General features: G+C 45.2%; 1 protein-coding gene across 1 annotated transcript; it reads right to left on the reverse strand.

The window, feature by feature from the left end:
- Positions 1-2021: 2021 nt before the first annotated feature.
- Positions 2022-11112, reverse strand: LOC120055770 (angiomotin-like 2a). The gene is made up of 10 exons (XM_039003720.1): positions 10914-11112; positions 9430-10233; positions 8116-8284; positions 6154-6298; positions 5897-5986; positions 4660-5131; positions 4392-4493; positions 4062-4222; positions 3656-3796; positions 2022-3274 (listed from the first exon to the last, which is right to left on the reverse strand). Exons 2-10 carry the CDS (start codon positions 10167-10169, stop codon positions 3180-3182), a joined length of 2115 nt encoding a protein of 704 aa, XP_038859648.1. The 5' UTR covers positions 10170-10233; positions 10914-11112; the 3' UTR covers positions 2022-3179.
- Positions 11113-17277: the final 6165 nt, after the last annotated feature.

Genomic DNA, 17277 nt, shown 5'->3' on the forward strand with positions numbered 1-17277 from the left:
CTCCTTCCAGACTCACATTAAGCATCTCCAATCCAAAATTAAATTTTGAATCGGCTTCCTATTTCGCAACAAAGCATCCATCACTCATGCTGCCAAACATACCCTCGTAAAACTGACTATCCCACCGAACCTCGACTTTGGCGATGTCATTTGCAAAATAGCCTCCAACACTACTCAGCAAATTGGATGCGGTCTATCACAGTGCCATCTGTTTTGTCACCAAAGCACCATATACTACCCACCACTGCGACCTGTATGCTCTCGTTGGCTGGCCCTCGCTTCATATTCGTCGCCAAACCCACTGGCTCCAGGTCATCTAGTCTTTGCTAGGTAAAGGCCCGCCTTATCTCAGCTCACTGGTCACCATAGCAGCACCCACCCGTAGCACGCGCTCCAGCAGGTATATTTCACTGGTCACCCCCAAAGCCTTGGCCAGGTCGCAGTTGTAAATGAGAACTTGTTCTCAGCTGGCCTACCTGGTTAAATAAAGGTTAAATAAAAAATAAGAAGAAAATAACAAATCCCTGTGGAAGGCTTTCGACACCTTGTAGAGTCTATTCCCAACTAATTGAGGCTGTTCTGAGGGCAAAAGGGGGTGATGCAACTCAATATTAGGAAGGATCTCGTCACGGTATCACTGTGCATTCAAATTGACATCGATAAAATGCAATTGTGTTCGCTGACCGTAGCTTGTGCCTGCCCATACCATAACCCCACTGCCCCCATGGGGCACTCTGTTCACAACATTGATATCAGCAAACCCGCTCGCCCACACAACGCCATACTGCCATCTGCCCGGTAAAGTTAAAACCGGGATTCATCCGTGAAGAGCACACTTCTTTAGAATGCCTGTGGCCATCGAAGGTGAGCATTTGCACACTGTCAGTTACAACGCAAACTGCAGTCAGGTCAAGACCCTGGTGAGGACGAGCACGCAGATGAGCTTCCCTGAGACGGTTTCTAATAGATTGTGCAGAGATTCTTTGGTTGTTCAAACCCACAGTTTCATCAGCTATCCGGTTGGCTGGTCTCAGACGACTATCCCACAGGTGAAGACGCCGGATGTGGATGTCCTGGTTACACGTGGTCTGCGGTTGTGAGTCCGGTTGGACATACTACCAAATTCTCTAAAACGACACTGGAGGCGGTTTATGGTAGAGAAATTAAAATTTAATTATCTGGCAACCACTCCTTCAAAACTTCAGTCGTCTGTGGCAACATGCACATTTTAGAGTGGTATTTTATTATCCCCAGCACAAGGTGCACCTGTGTAATGATCATGCTGTTTAATCCGCTTCTTGATATGCCACATCTGTCAGGTGGATGGATTATTTTGGCAAAGGATAAATGCTCACTAACAGGAATGTGAACAAATTTTTACACAACATTTGAGAGAAAAAAGCTTTTTGTGTGCATGGAAAATTTCTGGGATCTTTTATTTCAGCTCATGAAACATGAGCATGTTGCTTTTATATTTTTGTTCAGTGTAGATACATATCGAATTGCCTTGACAGGGAAAGATGCACATGCCAAATATATATATCCATATACCTGTATATATAGCAAACCCAACTCAAAACTATACTGCACATACTGTAAATATACACACAGGGGTGGTAAAGCATTCAAAGTTACTATAGGTGTTGTCTGAATTTCCTTGTGCGTGGCAACTTCAACCAGGATCAGTTGCAATTTTTGTTTGTTATTTATATTGTTCCATGTCCCTTTAAGAATGCTATCCATGTCAAGCAGGCTCTTAAAAAGGTGCACAGAGACAACAGAGCTAGCCATCTGGGAAAGTTGAGCCTGAAGAATGCTTCTCTGGCTTTCATTAGCCCTCATTCCCTCTCTTCCTCCGGAAAGAAGGAATGAACGTGTGAAGAGAAGATGAGAGGTAGATTGAGGGAAAGAGAAAAAAAAAATAGTAAAAAAAATTGCCAAAATAGTTTTGTGTCGACATCAAAATTCTTCTCAAAGATAATGTTTTTTCCCAAGAAAAAATGGCAACAAAGTAACAGGAGTTATATATTAGAATATTTTATTGCTTTATGAAATGTTGTTTGAATTCAAATTCACAACCTTCATATTGTTAGGAGTTCACAGAAATGTATTTGCTGGAGGTCAATGCTTTGTCTGTTGGACAGCTGGACATAACCATGATTGTCAGCACATAACTTACAACACAAACATCTTTGGCATCCTGTTCATAGCACTACATATCTAAAATAATTATACAAACATCTGTATGAAATATATTAAAACCTGTTAGTTCAGAAAAAGGCTCACGGTAAACAAAAACCAAATGGTGTAGTTTACAGCTTAATCCCCATGATGAATCTGACCAGCGGATTCACCACATCAGAAAATACACACAAAGAAACATTTGAAAAATAATAATAAAAGAAGAACTTGGTGAAAAGCAACAACAAAAAACAGACCATCACAACTTATATTTCTAAACCTGTAGAACCGGCTACTGAGGCTTAGGGAATATGGCTGGTGACAATATGAACGTTAAGTTTTTGGGCATTTTTATTAAATTATGGAGATGAGTTTTGCTCAACTCTGAAGAATTCCATGGCACAGGAATGTGGCCAGATTCACTCAACATTTCTGCACAGGGAGGGAACGGGGGTTAAAAGTCCATAAAAAGATCAATTCTACAGACAAGGTTATCTGGAAAAGCTTGAGGCTTTCAGTTAATATTTGGAAATGAGAAAAAACAGATCTGATTCATTAAAAAGAGAATATGAAGTTCCCGAACTCCATGGATCATTGTACACGACAGAACATGAGAAAGGTGTTGTGAATATGTGAAAAGCAGCAAATATAAATACGTTGGCATACACTGACAGGACATTAGTATGTTGCCCGTTACAAAACAGCAATACTGTCCAAGTACCTAGAATGTTTCACATTTTGTCTCATAGACCCAGATGGCTAGCCTGCAGTCGCCTGGCTAAGAGAGAAAGAGATAGAGGAAGAGCCCAGTTCCCCTCTAAATGTGAGAGCACAAGTCCTTTCTCCATACGTTCCTCTCTCATTCTGTAACATTCTTGTCTTTTGTACATTTTTCATCAGAACTCTGACCATTGACGTAGTCAGTACTCTGCGCAGCTTCCCGAGAGCTCACACCCCCTCGAGTGAATCTCTTGTCGAAGATCAAAAGTCTGACTTCCTCAAATGAAGATTTCCACTGCCTCTGCCTCCAAGTCATCCAGGCCTCTCAATGTGTTCAAGGAGGAGGACTTTGGTTGTTGCGCAGCAGCGTTGTCTGGAAAACAGAGAGAGGTCAAATGATTAGAGGAATGTGTGGGAAGAGTGGAAACAGTGAAAAAATACGCCACTGTTACAGTACATCATCTGTAACCAAAGAAACATGCTGATTGTTCCACATTGGGATGAGCCATTCAGGTAAATCAGTGCAGTCAATAATCAGGGCTAAGTGTGACAACATAGCACATTCCGGCAGCCCACAGACGACCCCCGACCTACAAGGCCATCGCCGATTGGCTGGTTCTACGGGGGTAAATCATAGTTGGTAAATCAATGACTGCTCTGACATAGAGTGTGATGCAATTACAAAGAATGGTTTGGGTGTTTGGGTAACTGTGTGTGCGTGTGTGTGTATGTGTGTGTGTGACAGACTACTCACCAATGCTGAGTTTAGAACCAGTGGTTGGCTCCTTGGCCTTAGCTCCATCCTCTGATCCACAGCTCTGGCTCTGGCTGGGGTGAGCTGGGGAGGAGCACCGGAGAGGAGAGACAGGAGTCTGGTCGTCTGACAGACTCTTACCTACAACACAGAGCATTGGAAATATCAACCACTGTCTGGTACACATTTAAATGATAAACAGGTGCTCTAATTCTACTGTCAATCCACTTCAATGTCCATCAAAATTATCTTTGACAATAACTCCCTAGTTCATATTCCGATTAGATGACATGTATGTAGCGAACAACAATGGCTCCTGAACAGAGCCCTGAGGGACCCCTCAAGTAATAGTTAAAAAGGTGTTAAAAGGTTTTTAATCTCTGACCCTATCGTGACTCATCCTTACCTTTGCTTATGCTGGCGCACTTGGCCGTGCTAATTGAAGAAGTGGACATGGCGGCGCGCAGACAAAACCCACTCTTCTCGACCTGGTCCTGGTGCAAACGCTGGTGGAGTACCTTAATGACAGCATCTTTCTCCAGGATATGGGCGTAGAGAGCACGGATCCTACGTGCAGGAGAAAAATTGAGTCAGAGGAGACAAATGGTGGCTCTCTGGCAATTGCTATCTAATACAACAAAGTAGATTAGAAGTATTAAATGCATACAAAGTGTCATGACAGCAAACATACTATAAATTATGGATCGTTTCTAGGAAAAAAGTTCCATATTCATACCGGTTTTCCATCTCCTGGTTTCGGTAGTCAGATACAGGCAGGTCCTCATTGAAGCTGTTGTTAGAAGAGTGACAGGGGGAATGGTTGATGATGGTTGTGTCTCTGGAAGGGAGAAAATAGATTCCTTTAGGAACTGGATGCAGGTAAAAATGTGAAGTAAAATAAACATATTTAGCCCAGATGTTTTGAAAATGTTTTCTCTCGTATGTGCAAACAGAACACAACCCTTGAACCATCTATCCCCTAACGTTAAACCTCTGACCCTCACCTCTGAGCAGCGGCGGTGGCTGCCACGTCCATGGCGAACTGCCTCATGGTGCTCTCCTCCAAGTACTTCTGCTCCCAGCGCATCATGTCCGCCTCCAGGGCTAGGATACGCTCCTCTCTTTCCCTCAGACGCTCGTGCAGCGAGCCCACCGTCACGCCCGGCGGGTGAGACTGCTTCTGCTGTGCCCTCAGGCTCTTCAGCTCATGCTCGAGGCGTGTTCGCAACCTCATCTCCAGGCCCTCGCGCTTCTCGCAGGTGGCCTGCAGCTGAGCCAGGGCGCTCTGCAGCCGCTCCACCTTCTCCACGTAGGCCCGCTTCCGCCGCAGTTCCTCTTCCAGCTGCCGGCCCCTGCACCGCTGGGCCTCTAGGGCCTCCTCGAGCTGCTCCGCCCTCAGGCCCTGCTCCTCTGCGAAGTTGCGGAGCCTCTGGAGTTCACGCTCGGCACGCTCACGCTCAAACTGCTGCTCCTCGCCTGATGGGGGGAAAGAAAGACGAGAAGAGATGGGGGGAAAGAAAGAGGAGAAGAGAAGGGGGGAAAGAAAAGGCAGATATGGTAAAGCCACAAAGCTACAAACTGTACAACATTCACACACGGGATAAATTGACAGGATACAAGCTAGTCTTGGGTACCGGGACGGACACAAGGCATGAAAACCAGTCTAAGGCCACATGAAGCTATTTCGAAGGTGAAAATGAGAGCTTGGACGAAGTCTTAAGCCATCACACTACCATCGCTCTAACCCAGCTAATACGTCCCAGTATTCAGCCATCACGGCCGACGGTCTTCATTTGCTCAAGCATTCGTGGAATGTCGAGGGTTAGAAAGAGGAGGGGAAGCTCCTATCCCTTTGACCCACTTAACCAGGAACATACCTCCAAAAAGGAACATTCCTCCAATCAAGGCCGTACACCTCCAACCCTATCTCTCATCTGGCCCACTGCTTAAATAGACAACGTAAATCAAAACCAACAACCCCAGGAACCTGATGTTAGTTCAACAGTTCTCATTTATAGCTCCCTTTCCTTCCTCCTTCTTCGTAGCTGGGTTGCGTTTACTGTTGAGGCGTTCTCACCAAATAAGCGGAGGTTATGCAATGGAAATTCTTCCATACAGGATGTAGCTTAGCTACAGAGTGGCCCTGTGCTATGCTCCAATCCTGTGAGGAATGCGCAACATGGCTGAAGTGGGTCTAAGACTTGGAGTGGTGGGAAAGGAGACGGGATGTGTGACACTTACTTTGCTCGAGCAGTTTGGTCATGATGTGCTGGTTGTGGTCAGCAGCTTCCACTTCTTTGGCGGCCTGTGTTCTGGCATTTTCCAGGCTTTCTGTAACGCAAATATTGAAAGTTAAGCATTATACACTAAAACTGATTTGGGAAAAAGTTTCACTGCAACCAGTCCCACTCTTTATAAACCATTATAATCTTTTAAAAAATGGCTCTGGACTAAAGTGCTTAACCAACCTGAGGTTTTCTGGTATTTGTAGTCCTTACCTCTAAGGTCCCTGTTGAAGTCCTGCAGCCTCCTGATCTCGGCCACCAGTCTGTTCCTCAGGGTCTGCTCCAGGCTCTCCCTCTTACTGCTGCCCTGCATCAGAGCCTCATAGGCCTCTGAGATCCTCTGGCTCTCCTGCTCCAACTGAATGGACAGAGAGAAGCAAGGAGGGGAAAGAAAAACATTATTGGTCAGCCATCTTGTTTGTATGTTTAATATCTTTATGCGTGCTGAAGATGGGGGGGGTGTTGGTTCAGACCTAGTACATCTGTATGTGCAGTAAAGCATATAAACACGTGGGCACGTATATAAACATACATATGGGCATATATACATAAATATACCTGGGAGCACATTCCGTACATGTGGGCACGTAGCCTCATACTGTGTTTATACGGTACATACACTACATGCCTATAATCCAGAGGAATTTGAGCTAACACCACTCCCCGTGTGTGAGTGGTTTATATCTGCATTCCTGGGAGCTAACAGCCATGGTTCTAGGTGTGGGTGGTTCACGCGCACACGCACAGACATACAGAGAGAGAGAGAGGTACGGGCGGGTTGTCATTGCGGGGAAGGTGTGCACGCCTGTGCTGTGGAAACAGAAACAGGCAGAGAAGTGAAGAAGTAGAAACGCCTACCATTACAGCAGCCACTAAGGCATGTTTACTCAGGGCTGCGGCCCGACGGTCAGGGGAAATTTTCCAACACAGTAATTATCATTCTTTAAGGCTGAGGGAGCACAAGAAGTGGGGTGACGTAACTCCACAGGAGAGCAGCAAAGTCTTGGTACAGTATGCATTTACCATAAGATATAGGAAGATGGATATAACCTATTTTAGTCCTCCATCTACCTCTATGGCATCTACCAAGATAAATATGTGAAGTATGTCAGCTAATGCTGTTACCACTATCCTGATTTATAAGAGGCAATAACATACTCAAGTAGTGATGGGGGGGGGGGAAACATATACAGTTACCTAACGCAATATTATTTTTTGCGCTAGTTGGCTGTACCTGCACCAAAACGCCAATATTTTCCCTTTATAGCTTGATCTTGATCTTTTTAAATAGGGAGCCAATTTGTTTCCAGCACTTTTATTTCCCTGACTCATCAAAACGTATTTTCTCATGTTCTTTCGTCTCTTTGCAGCAGACATATAGTCAGCAATACGTTTGGAACATCGAATCGCAATAAAAATCACAGTATTGAAACGCAATACATATAGAATCGTGAGAATCGCAATACATATCGTATCGGCACCTAAGTATCATGGTAATATCGTGACGTCCCTGGCAATACCCTGCCCCTTACACAAGGGGGGTGTTCAGATTCAACACACAGTAGCCCTGCCACGGCGAACAGAATATCTCTCTCTCTCTGGGCACTCTTGAGCATCTGTGCCAGGGGTCACAACCCTATCGACTGCTGTCTGACATGCCCTGGATAGGACCAAAAAAAATCTCTGGCTAAAGGGCATACTCACAACCCCCTGGCTGCAGCACAATGCAGGGAGTGTGGACACAGTAGCAGACTCTGGCCTCTATATGTTCTCTATTTGCAGCCAATGGTAGCAGCAGTTGTACAGATGGGGCAGTGTGCCTGAGGTGGCTCTACACAAGCTATCTGCTATTTGGGTTTCCCTCCATTCCCTTCATTAAGTGACACATGTTTCAGACTACAGTCCTTTGCTATTGAGTGTGGGCATGCCTACTTCAGAAGTTACACGTGTTGTGTGTAACTCAGAGTTGTGCATTCATCATGCATTGATTTCAATGGGAGATTTGCCCAAAGTTGAACATGATTTGTTTCTCCGATATAACATCAGTCCTTCATGCATATAGCAGTACAAACTTATCCAATGGCATGTCGCCATTTTAGAGAGGGACTGAAAGGAGAATATTCCCACCATATAGATACAATATAATTCTCTTCAATTCAAATGTGTGGTTCTCACCTTCTGGATGCGGCAGGCCTTCTCTCGGTGGCCCTCCAGCTCCTGCCTCAGCCTCTCGTTCTCCAGCATCAGCAGTTCCATCTGCTTGGACTCCTCCACGACACCAGGGGGCCGACTGGTGAACGTGCTGTAGCAGGTCTCCGTTTGCTGCTGAACTGGGGCCACATACCTGTGAAGAAGGACGTGTGTTGTTGAATTGAGTGTGACTAGCCGCTACCGTCTTCCCATGAGTGTAACTAGCTAGCAATAGTACCTTAGCTCATAGAACTGTGGTTACGTGAGCAACCTTTGTTCGTTAAGTTTACCACAAGCTTCCCGCCGCTGATCTACGTATGTCCGCATGTGGGTGGAGCGGGATTTTTTTGAGTCGCTGACACCTTTTGGTAACATGGTATTCTTGCCAGTCCCACTCCCATTCACAAGGGGGCGATTCAACGTTTTTATTTTTGTCTTTTCATTTTGTGAAAGCAAGGAAGAGTCACCTTCCCTTGCTAGTAGTAGATACCTGGCTTTAGCCTGGCTAAAAAATAGCAAGCTAGCTAGCCTTTTCAGCTTCCCGCATCTCTATGTAAATAAATATGCCCTGGCAAGTATTCTTATAAAACATTATCCCAGTTTGATATGCTGCTTTTGTATTCATTCCCATATCGGCTAAAAATAGAATGTCATGTTTTGGTCACAGAGAAAAAAGCATATGGCTAGCCAGTTGGCTACCGCAGGTTCTACCATTTACAATAGCCTGTAATTATACGTTTTGGGGTGGATTCTTGTCGTTTGATTTACTGTTTGAACAGTCGCTGAGATTATATTTGGTTATCAATGCATAATTGGCTACTTTGATGAATTGTCTATAGAGAATATAGATAAAAGAACCAAGAGACAACACTGCCCCCACTGCTGTGAGTTCTGCGCCTTGTTACAAGAAGCCGCCCCTTTTGTGATGAAAAACGACACTGCGACACTCTGAGTCTGGCATCCACGGATATCACAACTATCTTATATTATAATGAACACTTCAACTCCAGGTTGACTTAATAGTGTTTCAGAAAGGCGATCGGAATTCCAACCTACGCATGTAATGATTCACAATGCATGCTAGGAGGTAAGGAAGGCACAACGCACAATGACAAGGCTTGGAATCCATTATGCGAGCGGCTACGGCCACAGAAATTAGCACACTATTTAATGTGTGATCGCTGTTGATTCATGGCAAAGACATTGGGAACACACCAACAGCGGGAACACCTTTACATGACCTCACTGTCTGGCCAACACCCACACACACGGTTGTGCTTTGCCGTAATGCCTTAGTACCTGTGCTGCTGGGTCTGGATTGGCTGGGGAATGTCCCTGTACACACACTGGGGCTCTTGGGCGTGGATGGGCATATATCCTTGGGACATGATGGGAACAGATGAGTACTCTGGGTGTAGGCTACATTTGTCCTGGAGGCCTTGTGGGGGGGCGTAGTAACCCAGCTCCGGGTAGCTATGAGAGGAGCTTTTGACTGCCTCAGACTTCGCCATGGCACCATTCCTCTCCAGAGACAGCTGCAGGAGATGCTCACTCAGCGATCGCATATGCCCTCGCTTCAACTCAATCAGTGCCTCATCCGCCGCACGGTAGTCCTGTTGGCGCAGCTGCTTGTGGGCGCCTGTGGCGGGTGCCCAATGCTGAGCCAGGTACTGAGAGTGGGCTTTGGCCTGCTCGTAGGTGGGCAGCTCCTCGCCGTGGACCTGGTAGAGCTGGTAGCTACTCTCCGAGTGCTGGTAGTCTCCCTGGTGTTCCTGGCCCTGGGGCTCCTGGCGGGCTGACAGTTGGAGGAATGAGGAGTCTTCCTGGGTGAGGCTCTCCAGAGAGGAGCGAGGACTTCCACCGGGGCCCTCACCTGATCCACTCCCAGGCCCTCCACCAGGGGACCCTCCGCTGCCTCCGCGCAGGGCCTGCTGCTGGATGGCCAGGAGGGTGCGTGCGTCTGTGGGGTTGCCGTAGCGTAGTTGTTCCTGGATGAGGCGGTGCAGGACCGTGCCAGACGGCTCTTCTGTGGATGACATGATGGTTCTGTTGTTTGAAGCTAGTGATCAAGTGTAGACAGATTTTTTATAGATGGCTGTGAACCTGGAACAGGATCAAAAAATGAATCAATAAGCATACTTACAAGTAGTCCTACACCTAAAACAGTATAGTTGATCATTGCTAATGTACAACATTTACAAGATCATGCAAATGATTTGTGCTCCTCCAAAACACTACTGTAGAATACTGTAAAGACTGCAAAAAATAATATAATATTCATGATTTCTTGAATATCCCATACATTACTCAAGGCCTTTGTAGTCCAGGTAGAGTGATGCAAAAATCAAGTATGCCCTACTTTTGAGTGATGGCATTCCATTAATTATCCCTCTTAATTGTATAGGTATGCCATCACTATTTCACTATCAGATGTGATTTTTACTTAAACATGTTTCATTTTCCATGAGTTAAATTGTCAACATTATGGATCAAATGTTTGTTGGTCGTGAAAAGTAACATTCATACAAGCCACATAGCGACAGAAGGGAAACGTGGTTGCTCCGTGGTACTACTGCTGTTAAAATGTGCGTCGAAATTCCATTCTCACCGAGAAGCCAAGCGCATAATTCTAGAAACAGTTTTAAGAACCAACGATGGAACAATTAAGTTGCATAATAAATTACAAACTACAATATAATATGTTTTGTGTTAACGCACGATACCCGACTGTTACAATTCAAGCCTCGAATGTTACAAAGTAGCCGAAAACAAACTATTCTTACCAGTTCACGCTGTCATCCCAGCAAAACGTTTTTTAAAAACGTTCAACTTTAAAATAAGGTGAAAAGTAATGCACAATGTTTCGCTTAAACAGTTATCATCCTTCCACCGCGAGTTTGTGGTTTACTCTGGTCAGAACTTGCTCAACACTGAAACGGTTGTCGAGAGCTGAGCGATAATAAGTAACTGGGGACGGAGGGACTGAGGTCGGAATGCCAGGAATGTGAGAGCGCGAGTTCCCTCGGGGATCAAAAGCGTAACCCACACGGTTCCAATATGAGAGAGGAGGCCAAACTGAATAGCTGCAATTCTCCTCACAACCATGAGGACAGCGATGGTGTTCCAGATAATAAACTACAAATGGGAATGAATTACAGGGAAACCAGCAGGCAGGAGTTACATAGGCCTAACATCGTGTTAATAACATGTTATAAAGATCATAACAACCTGAATGTAGATAGTCCACGTTTACACGTTCCTTACCTCTGTGAGTGTCTGTCTGCTATTGACATTTTGCAGATACTGATTGAGCGGATAGGAATAGCCTATAGACTAACGCTATAGATCTGTTTTGACATTTCATTCAAGGGCAACTGTGCATGTGACCTTGTCCTATCTCTGTTTGCACTGGGGGGGGGGGGGAAACAATGATTGCACATAGATTTTTTTGCCACTATCCAGTGTTTTCAGTCAATATGGCTCTAGGATTCAGCTAAAGAAAATGCCTATAGGTTCAGGACTACTAAACTATAAACTATAATTATCTAGTGATGAAAGTAGCCATTGACTTGTATGGGAGATGAGCGCCTCAACAGGACAGGACAGAGTATAAGGCAGCTGTCCATTGGAATCTGTGGCTTCAGTTTTCCCTGTGACCAGGACATAGAAAGTCATTGAGCCCAAAGCACTACATGATGCAGAGTGGTAGAGAATGTCAAACAGAAGCACCTGATTGAACTATGGGTTCAAATCTCAAATATGTAGGAGCATGAGGCCTGTGGAATGAAACATGAGTTTAGCATGCTTCATGAATTAACATAATTTGCCTCCATAGCCCAATGTACTAAGAACACAATTTTAGTAGCATTTTGTGAGGCCACAAAGCTTCTAAACCTTTCAAAACGCATAATGAAGGCAAAAAAAGGCACAATAATCTGCCATCTTGATGGTTTTCTCTGGAAGTTTACAGCACACATTCCACACATGTTTTGGGTGGTAGTAAGCACAGGAGGTTGGTGTCACCTTAATTGGGGAGGACAGGCTTGTGGTAATGGAATGGTATGGAATGGTATCACATACATTAAACATGGTTTTATGCCATTCCAATCGGTCCGTTCCAGCCATTATTATGAGCCGTCCTCCCCTCAGCAGCCTCCACTGGTGGTAAGTATTCTTAAACATACTTTTTTTACGCAGCCAAGTTGTCTGAATGTCTAGGCGGCCATTTGCAAGGTATTAAAAGCGTGTTTGAGTTTCCCCTCAAATGTTGACAGTGGTGGATAGTGGAAGCCCCCTTTAAAAGCGTGGCTTTTCATTTAACACCTCCCCACTACTTCCTCTTCCACCACGCCCCCCCACTGACCCTCACCCCCCTTCATCTCCGCTGGTTAACTCGCAGCCTCTAGCCATTTGCCCCCATTGTGGCAGACTTCCTGTGAACATCCAAAGGAATGCTGAGTGGAGTGGCCCTTTGAAATCATGGACATTGAAAGGAGCCATTCCTGGTGTTAGTGGACATTCAAAATCGCTGGCCATAAAAATTCCTGCTGTCTGCAGACTCAGGCGGGCTTCAGTTGACCAAAGTTATAGGATTGAGGAAGAATTCACGATATGTGAGAACAACACTGCAAGAAAGATGTCACATGGTTCTATTTAGTCCTTTTTTCTTATTCTCTCATGTTTGATTTATTTTAAATTCATTTACTTAGAAGTGCTTTAATATTTATTTATTCCTATCAGGTGCTGTGTTTTGGTTTACTTCTTATTTACTTATTTGAGTGACTTCCTTGGAATTGGTTAACCCCTTTTGAGTGTTTGCTTTAGTGTGTGAATGAGGGCATTTGATTAACCCGAGCGCCCGGGTAGGCAGAGTTGGAACCGGACTGCCTCCCGGGTATGAGCCGTGCGCCCCAATCTGGCCGACGGCTAGGTCGGCTCAAAACAAAAGTGACTTAGGTTAAGCACGTGGAGTAATGAGTAGAATTCCGTGTTTTCACATGCAAAAGTGAATGCATTTGATTAAAAACACGCTTTACCTGCCTTCCTAATTAAAACTAGTTTGAAAATTCAAACATCTATTTGATGGAAAAGAGACGTACTGTATGTTTCCGAACAATGCACCATGCTGCCTTGTTGACAACATGACCAAGTGGCACAGATGACTGTTTATTTGAGCAGGGCGTGCCTCCCTCACTGGCTTCACCCAGAATCCCCCCAATGGGGGAAATGGGTGTGTTAATTAGAGACCTGAGCTAGGCCCCCACCCCCGAGGAGTGTCGGGGTTAATGAGCTGGCCACCTGCACAAAGGCAGCTCTCAGTCAAAGTTTGTCAGATGCCTAAGAGAATGATATGGAAAGTGGTGGTGCAGAGCTGGCAGGAGCAGTGGAACAGAGACACTAAGGGCAGGCGTCTATTCCAAGTACAGAGTAAAGTCGGGGAGGGGAGGGCGGCAGGAAGAGACAGAGGGGAGGAGGCCATCTTTAAAAGGTTACGGGTGGGACACAGCCGGTTGAATACGACGTTAAATGTGATAGGAAAGCATCCAACAGGAAGGTGTGATTACTGCCAGGAAACCGAGACAGAGGAGCATGTATTGATACAGTGTGAGCAGTATCAATACATGCAGAGGGAAAGAGAGAGACTGATATCCAGTATGAGGGAAAAGGGGATACAGGAATTGAGTTTATAGAGCATACTAAGTAGAACATCATTAGGTACAGTCTCAAATATGTTCTATTTCTTAATAGAAACGTGGCTGGCAGGTGGGATTTAGTTTGTGCCTGTCTCTGGCCCACACTCCAGTACAGTAGGTGGCGGCAATGCACCATACCATTGGATGGCAACCGCCGATAAGCCCCACAGAAGAAGTTTGTCAGATTCTGGCCAGCAATAGGAGAGGACAGGTGCCACAGGCCGTGCTCAGCCACACCCCTACCACTACCGCCGCCGCGTCTGGGGGAGAGGGGAACCAGATGAGTGTGACCCGAATCGGGAAGAGCCGAACGGAACGACCCTGCTCGGGATGAAGAGCCGAATGACGTGTGAGTGCGTACCAATGGTTTCCAGTATGATGCCGTTACTAATTAAGCTTTCTCCACCCTCCCCAGACGTGGCCTGCTATGAGGAGACTGCAGAGGTCACGACTGCCTCATCGGAAGCCCATGATGCCAATGACGAGGCGGCGAACGTTCTATGCCAAACGACTATGGACTGTAACGTGTATGTGGTGTGAGTGCCTGGGCCTGTGTGTTCTGTGTTGCTTTTATCCTGGAACCCCCTTTTTAATACTGAGAAAATACAATTATTTAAGAACCATAAACTGACTGTTTGCTTCCTGCCTCTGTCTGTGGTATTGGGATTGAAAGAAATGTGTTTTTTGACAAAGACACAATACTTTGCTGCTGTTGTTGTTTTATTGTAACAATATGACATCATTCCATTTTGTTTTTTGATCAAAATGAACACAATATTACACTGAACAAAAGTTACAGTTCATATAAGGAAATCAGTCAATTTAAATAAATTCATTAGGCCCTAATCTATGGATTACATATGACTGGGAATACAGCTGTTGGTCACAGCTACCTTAAAAAAAAGGTAGGTGCATAGATCAGAAAACCAGTCAGCATCTGGTATGACCACAATTTGCCTCATTCAGCGCAACATATCTCCTTCACATGGAGTTGATTGTGGCCTGTGGAATGTTGTCCCACTCCTCTTCAATGGCTGTGCAACGTTTCTGGATATTGGCAGGAACTGGAACACACTGTTGTACACGTCCATGCAGAGCATCCCAAACATGCTCAATGGGTGACATGTCTGGTGAGTATGCAGGCCATGGAAGAACTGGGACGTTTTCAGCTTCCAGGAATTGTGTACAGATCCTTGCGACATTGGGCCGTACATTGTCATGCTGAAACATGAGGTGACGGCGGCAGATAAATGGCACGACAATAGGCCTCAGGATCTCATCTCTGTGCATTCAATTTTCCATCGATAATATACAGCTGCGTTTGTTGTCTGTAGCTTATGCCGGCCCATACCATAACCCACCATGGGGCACTCTGTTCACAACGTTGACATCAGCAAACCGCTCGCCCACACGACGCCATACATGCTGTCTGCCATCTGCACAGTTGAAACCGGGAGCACATTTCTCCAGCGTGCCAGTGGCCATCGAAGTTGAGCCTTTTCCCACTGAAGTCAGCTACGACGCCGAACTGCAGTTAGGTCAAGACCCTGGTGAGGACGACGAGCATGCAGATGAGCTTCCCTGAGACGGTTTCTGACAGTTTGTGCAGAAATTCTTTGGTTGTGCCTTTGGCTGTTTCATCAGCTGTCTAGTGGCTGGTCTTAGACGTTCCTGCAGGTGAAGAAGCCGAATGCGGTGGTCCTGGTTCTGGCGTGGTTACGAGGTTGGTTGGACTTCCTGCCAAATTCTCTAAAACAATGTTGGAGGTTGCTTATGGTAAAGAAATTAACATTCAATTCTCTGGCAACAGCTCTGGTGGACATTCCTGCAGTCAACATGCCAATTGTATGCTCCCTCAAAACTTGAGACATCTGTGGCATTGTGTTGTGTGACAAAACTACACATTTTAGAGTTGCCTTTTATTGTCCCCAGCACAAGGTGTGATGACCATGCTGTCTAATCAGCTTCTTGATATGCCGCACCTGTCAGGTGGATGGATCATCTTGGCCAAGGAGAAATGCTCACTAACAGGGATGTAAACAAATTTGTGCACAACATTTGAGAGAAATAAGCTTTTTGTGCATATGGAACATTTCTGGGATCTTTTATTTCAGCTCATGAAACATGGGACCAGCACTTTTCATGTTGCGTTTATATTTTTGTTCAGTGTGCATTATTCAAACTACCAGTTGTAGGACGGAAGACATCCTGAAGAGGGACTGTGTTTTGGTCCGTGTTCAGCATGCTATGATAAATTACTTTCTCAACAAGAGCAACACAAAATGCAATGGATTTTGATTTGACACAAGACATTTTGGAAGAAAGGAGCTTTCGTCGAACTGTGATAGGCTAAGCAGGTTGGCATTACTTCACTGAATGACTTCCTCTAAAAGAGAGTAGGAAGAGAGGCCATCTCACTGATGACTGGGTGGACAATGGAATGGGATTGAAACTGGACATGACAGAACCGGGTAGAGTACAATTCTAAAGGGGTGAGATAAAACGGGATAGGATGGTGTGGTGTTAAATAGTGTGGGAAATAATTGGACTGAATGGAATACCGAGTATTACGATAAGGTGGGGTTGGATTTGGGTGGGATGGGATGGATTCCTTCTCTGGGCATTCACATTCAAACAGAGGGCAATAGATAGGGATATGATGGAATGTGTTGTGATGGTATTTTGTTCTGGTACGCCAATGGCATTGGATATTCCCAAGTATTCATATTTCAATACAGAACGACTGCCTTTGACTGTTTATGTGCCTTTGAATGATTCTGGGAAGTGGTCTCAGATAGGACTGGCTAGTGTTGTTTATTTGGTTCAAATTCCTCATTATTAACTTCTGAGAAGAACCATCATGAGGAAACACATAATTATTCCTGCTATTACTATAGCAAAATATCGAGCAATCTCCTGCTTGCTCCATCCACTACAGTTGAAGGTCAGAGAATTTCCAGCAAATTTTCTGGCAGACACATATCAGACAATGACTCGTAGGACTTTGACTAGGCCACACCGCTGTTGCAGGTGTGTGTAAAAACAACACAATCCTTGGCTGGCCTACATCTTGGAAACAACTTGAAGGCTTAAAGCAAATATCGAACCTGTTAAAAGAATTCAAGAACCTGTTGAAAGAATTGAACTAATGTGTGCTTGTGTATTGTTATATGTTGCGTGTACTGTTTCTGAAGACACGGTAAGCAGCATTCCCCCTATCGCCTGACTTTCTGTGTCAAACCGGACTGGTGACATTTTTTTCCTGTGCCTTGATATCTGAGACACTCTTCTCATGAACACATTAGCTTACGCAGGATGAGGATCAGTGCCGGTGGGAATGAATGCAGCAAAGGAAAACGAAAAAGTTCTAGGCCATTTTCCACTTTTCTATAGGAGCATTTGACTCTTCTTGCTTTGTACTTAAGCTCTTATGCCACCATTCCTCTCCTCCATA

Source organism: Salvelinus namaycush, chromosome 11, assembly GCF_016432855.1.
Source record: "Salvelinus namaycush isolate Seneca chromosome 11, SaNama_1.0, whole genome shotgun sequence".
Taxonomy (NCBI): domain Eukaryota; kingdom Metazoa; phylum Chordata; class Actinopteri; order Salmoniformes; family Salmonidae; genus Salvelinus; species Salvelinus namaycush.